This window comes from Lasioglossum baleicum, chromosome 4 (assembly GCF_051020765.1).
Source record: "Lasioglossum baleicum chromosome 4, iyLasBale1, whole genome shotgun sequence".
NCBI classification, from domain to species: domain Eukaryota; kingdom Metazoa; phylum Arthropoda; class Insecta; order Hymenoptera; family Halictidae; genus Lasioglossum; species Lasioglossum baleicum.
Genome location: NC_134932.1, coordinates 19698103 through 19704124, shown reverse-complemented (window position 1 = coordinate 19704124; position 6022 = coordinate 19698103). Strand labels below are relative to the sequence as shown.

General features: G+C 42.3%; 1 protein-coding gene across 21 annotated transcripts in view; it reads left to right on the top strand.

Annotated features, from left to right (window-relative positions):
- The window catches only part of LOC143208036 (disks large 1 tumor suppressor protein-like), a 397450-nt gene that overhangs the window by 150781 nt on the left and 240647 nt on the right, over positions 1 to 6022 (top strand). For 14 of the 21 annotated variants that reach the window (XM_076422075.1, XM_076422067.1, XM_076422081.1 and 11 more), the window contains one exon: positions 4947 to 4979. The exons of the other annotated variants lie outside the window; for them this stretch is intronic. In XM_076422075.1, coding sequence (XP_076278190.1) covers positions 4947 to 4979 — 33 coding nt within the window. The remainder of the gene's footprint in view (positions 1 to 4946; positions 4980 to 6022) is intronic. 21 annotated transcript variants of the gene reach the window in all.

The window sequence follows — 6022 nt, the reverse complement described above, 5'->3', positions numbered from 1 at the left end:
CAACACAAATTATTTATATTTAAACAACGTTCTAACAATTATCTGTCTACAAGAATTACTCTTAAAAATCGATGACGCGACAGGGTTAGAGTGAACTACGTTTCATACGTTCATAATTTATTCACACAAAATGTAATAATGTAGTAAATGTAAAAATACAATTCTACAGTAAACAATATTAATGATAATTAGACTGCGGATCTTTAAATGTTCGCATTGATTGCAGGACACAGGAGCCAAATAAAAATTGTATTCTTCTTTTAATTATCCTACTAAGCTGAAACTAATACATTGATCTCCTTAAATATTTTTAACATGTCCACTGTTTTAAATCGTACGTGCCCATTTTTGTCATAAATGCATAAAATCCGCAGTCTAATGATAACATCTATGAGCAACTCGCAACTCGCGATTACATCTTTGAATGTTTTCGAAACACACGCTGAGCATAAGCTAATTATAATCTAGTTAGAAAAATATTTTTTAAAAGATTAATAATTAAAGTTGTAAACGGTCCGAAGCATCCCTAATTACATCGTTGTAAAAAAGATCCACTATTCGAGGGTTACTATTTCTTTGCACACCTTGCGCTTTCTCTATGGCAGAACAATCGCCGACCTATACTACTTGCTTGGATAAAAGATTCAAATCAAATTTTATGATGAAGACTGAATTTTGGGTCGGCAATATGGATTGGCAGTCGGGTACCCGGTGTGAAAAAATTTCGGCGGCGATTGCCATCCGCGGTTTCCAGGGCAGTGTAAATCATCGTGTTCGTAAAAAATTCAGCTGGCCCGAGGGTGACGTTTGCTATGCACAAAGTGCTATAAACGTTGCCGAGTCTTATCGGTAATGCCTTCGAGGCTGGTCCGGTTACATTGAAAAAAGGGTCCGCGCCGTCTCCGTACTATCTTTACGACTTTTCTATCGGCGGTGACGCGAAATGCGGGGCACGTTATACATGCCCGGAGAATAAATGGCGGCTACAAAGTCGACCCGTTCATTCTGTGCAAAAAGTTTCCTTCTCCCGTCCTCAAAGAGTCACGGCCGGCAAAAAAATCGCCGGCACGAAGTATTGGGAACGTCCATCGAGATGCATCCGATCCAATCACTGTCGAGCTGAAATTTGTGGATGGTTTTAAGTAGAAGAGGGTGGGATCCGTCCTTCGACAGCCCCACTCGAACTCTCGGAACTTCTGTAGGACATTGCAGAGCCGCGGATACAAACTTTCCTGGTTTATAGATCGAAAAACAATAGCCACAACACGGCTGCGATGCTTATTACCCGATGGCATAGACAGTTCTTTATTCCGCGAGCGCGTTTAACACGTTGACGGCCATATTATTCCTATCTGAGTGATGGAATTATTTATCCAGAATTGAATATTAATTTTTACGTTGCTCTATTCCATGAGCGCATTCATTAATTTGTCACGTTGACAGATCTATCACCCTTTTATGGGCAATGGAAGTATTTATCCAAAATTGAATAGTAATTTTCACGTTACTTTATTCGACGAATGCTTATAATTATTTTAACACGCTGACTGCCCTACATCTGGGTGATGATGAGTTGAGATCTCGTAAAAACACAACGAAAAGAAACACAACAACGAGCATTAGCCAAAAAGGAATAGAACAAATATCGCATGTATCTAACGAAGCTTTTTGCACTTAAAAATAGTATCTTTGAATGTTGGCATCGTTTCATAGTATTTCAGCAGGCTTCAATAAAGTAATAATCGTGAGTCCTAGCCAGGTCCTAAACATTTTTGGCCCATGCCAGCGAATACATAGAACCTTATTCGTTATTCGCTCGTTTTTAATTATTTTTGCAAATAGACCTCTCTCATTTCCATTTGTACTAGCCGTTCTGAGACACCTTCTATATATACATAGGTGGTAAGTGGACGTCGACGCGTTAATTTTGCATAGTAATGCAGCTACGACACAACGAGCACTAGTGACGAACGCGTTGAAATGAGTGGGCGTCGCAAAGTGCCGTCAGGACTCGAAGGGTTAAAAAGCAATTCAGCGATCAGTCGTGAATATGGGTCAGCTCTGTCGAAGCTCGCGGGAAAGCTCGCCTCGAAAGCTTTGCGAGAGGAAAGTTATAGTCCGACGCAGCCGAACCGTCTGATCTGCGAGTCCTCCGTTCCCCATCGGAGCGGATAAAAGGTAGGCGTGGCTGCAGGTCTGGTTCTAGTCAGGGAAACAGCAGGTGGCCGATAATGTCCTCCGGGAAAGCTAAACCGACCGCCATTCTTTTATGATAATACGTCCGTGCTCAACCCGATGTCACCGGAATGTAAATCAGCAGACTTTTCCGTTCAAGCCGCGACCGATTCCGTTGCGCGTCGATATTCGACCGCCTATATTTCCCGCGTCCGCTATCCGCCGGCTCTGTTTATTAAAAAAGCACCTTATCCGTGTATCATAACTTACTTTGTCTTCTCGAGCTCAAACATCCCCGAATAGCGAGGCTCTTCCCGTTTGTCGGGACAGTTGCTCCAATTTTCTCGGGAGATCCGTATTTTCTTAAGCAACTTCAGGAGACCTGGAAAGTCCGATGCACAGAAAGATTATGCGATTCCGGCGTTTAAATTCTTTACCCGGGAGCAGCATTGTTTCTGCCCGTAGCCCGAAAACAACACGGACCGTCCGGGGGTATTCTTGTCAAGACAACGGAATTGCTAATCGATTCGTGAAACTGTTTTTTATCTGCCTCTCTTTTTGCGCGCCTTTCATCATTCACGTTCGGGCTCCCTGCAGACAGCGGAGACTGATGGAGCCGGCAGTGTCAGCGACAAGACATCGATCCCTACCAGTCGATCAGTCGACGGCGATTAATGCTTGGTCACTGCCACTTCCGGATGACCGAGGACTATTCTAATCGCGCTGGCTTCTGCTTCGACAGGTCTACAGGCTTCTCAAGAACCGGTTCTAAACGTTTTTCCAAAGACTTGTGCTCTGTGCGACAGACTAGAAATGAAAATTTGATGGCCTCTGAAAGTTTGCAAATCGGATTGAACGTGGTACGAAACTTGGTGGCAAATTAGCTACCGGTGAAAGGTGAAAAGTGAACGGTCTCGCCTGCGAATTAAATAAAATGGCGTAATCTCGGCATGGATTTTATGTTCACCGAAACCGCGGAAAACTCAATCTGACATCCACCTTACGGCTGACCCGAACGAACGAGTTCACGGCACTAAAATCGAGTGAATTGCATCCCCCCGAACGGAATCAGGTGTAATCCTCTTGACATGGGATCAGCTAGCGCATAAAGTGGTTCGAGAAACTCTCGAATAACAAAGAGTCTGACGGCTGACACGGGTAGAAGGGATTCCCTTCAATCTCGGGGCTCCTCGAGTATTCCTCCCGCCCCTTCGAGGCTCGATGACTCGGGTCTAACCGCGTTGCGGCCATTTTTCGTGGTAATTTCATCGAAGATCGATCCCGTTCAAGAATTTTTCATTTTGTACTTTGTACCAGGACGTGTTTGATTGAGTTTATTCGGTCGCCGGATTCGCGTATACATATTGCTTTCGGTTTTTCTGATGAGGAAAGAGTGCGTGTTATCTTCGAGCGAGTGTTATCTTCACTACATCTCTTCTATTTGATAGCAGGGCCGGATTTAACTTCTAAACTCAACAGGTGCATGTGAAACAGTCAATAAAAAAAGAATTTTTTATCTATTAACAGATATCAACGACTTCGGCGACGTCCTTTGTTAATCGACCGCGATCCAGTGAATAATAACCTAACTGTCCGGGCCTAAATTATTAGGAGACCAACGAGTCTCCGAGGTATAATTTTCAATGTATAGCGAGGCCTCGATACAGTAACATGAGGCTGCAATGATGCAGTAAAATAAATTCGAGCGCAACGAGTATTTATCGCGCGAGTTGCCCCATTTAGGTTAACGTAACAGGTTATGTAATATATAGTCGATTAATTCTGATTATGTGGCATTACGAGATCGCTGTTTCTCGCGCCTCATGTGCATACACCCGCCGAAATTTGTTAAAATATAAGATACATAAAAAATGTATAAGAAATTAGGGTGGATTTATAGTGGAGCAGCGAGGTGAGCTGTGCTGTGAAAAAAAAAGAAAAACAAAGAAAATACATATGTACTTTTTCATTAGTATGTGTCGAAATGTTGTCACGAATGTTGATTTCTTTTCACCGCGCCGCTATCATCGATGCTCACAGCTCCGCTATAAATCCACCCGTACTGTATCAAAAATATATTTTCTAGTGTGACAGCTGTAAAAGAGGTCTCCATGAATTTTTTTCAGAAAATTATTATTAAATTGCGGATTTTATGCATTTATAACAGAAATGCGTAAGTCCAATTTAAAAAAGATTAGAGGCGAAGAGAATTTAAAAACACCAATGTATTATTTTTACGCCTCTACAATTATTAAAGAAGGGGAGAACTTTTTCCTTGACCTGTGTTTTCTATAAAATTCATGCAGAAAATGTTTAATTTCTAATTATTATACACAATACAGGGACATGTCGAAATGTACTTTTGGTTCATATGGGAAAATTGGTTTCTTGTTGCAACATTCGGATCGAGTTTTGAACATGAAAGACGCGATCCTGTGTCGCGTGAATTGACATGAATGCTTCGCATGATCGACCGTGCAAGAGAGCACTGTGACGTTAGGCCTTTTCGTTTCTCGGTCCAACTGCGGAGGAACGGAAGCCTTGACAAACACCTCCTATACATTCTGACCTAGTTCCTTTTTTCTTAATTTCCCCGAGCACTCGGGAGTTTCATTTCCTCCGCGATGTTTTCGCGATAAAGCGGACGATCCACGAAGATCTGTCCGCCATATGAAAACTTTTTTGCCTTGCTGTAAAACGGAGCGCTCGACTCTGATCGCGACGCTGTACTTCGTCGCATACTAATTACGTTTCATCATTTTCTGTTACAGGTAAGTTCATCTGGCACTCGCAGTCGCATTAAAGTAAGTACGACATTGTTTAGTACACTGTTAGGGGAAGATTCACGAAAGTTTCTCGAGAGTCTTTAATGCGAAATTTTTCGCTTCCGTAAAGGAGCAGCAAACGCAGCTGAAACGGACAACAAAGCACAAAGCACTAATTAGAATTAAGTAAAAAGACGCGCGAGACGAGGCCCTACGAGGCTAAATTAGTTCCGTCGCAGCGAAGGAAAATATAAAGAAAGTGGCGCAGGGAAAGGAACTTCAAAGGACGACTAATGTTGTGTTTTACAAGACATGAGAAAAGAGAAAGAAGTGACTTGAAACGGTTTTTTAAAATGCATCGGGGTTGAATGACAAATTTTCTTTTTATTCGTGTTTCATGAAGTGATGCATTATTCTATTTAGTTTCTTTTGGGCTTGTCCGAGGTGCCAAAACAGATTTCCTTTGCACATGAATGCGGCACATACGTGCAATAACTTCCACCGACTACTCGAGGGTAGAAAAGCACATACTGTAGAATTATACAGAGCGAACTAGAATTGTAATTCGGTGGTGTAATCATTCTTCTTGAAAGGGTTTAGTGTTGTCTGCCACGATGTAAGGCTAATTAGAATTGTTAATCACGTGTTTCGTTACATCTTACTCCACAATGCTGTGAAACCGATATGAATTGCAAATTTGATATTAACCGATGCTTACGGAAGCCAACAGAAAATTTATGAGGATCTATTAACCTCGTATCTCAAGACATCGAGAGAACATCCAGGATTCGTTCGTTCCGTTCAGAACTCGTTCTTTAAAAGACTCTAAGCCGCTAATTTGACCTCGACGGGCCAACGCGAATCTGCATGAAACGTAGTTTACCGCAGCCAATCTTCTTTTGGCACGAATTTTTACGGACGGTTTAATTAGACGTTGACTTTCTATACACGAATCCGAACAAAAGAGCCCCAGTTACTCTTTAACCGCAAGAAGGATCACGGCTGGAAACTATACGGTATCGCGCAGACCCGATATCGACAGCCGTGTACATTGTTTTCGGTCGTATCGAGGCCATTCGACG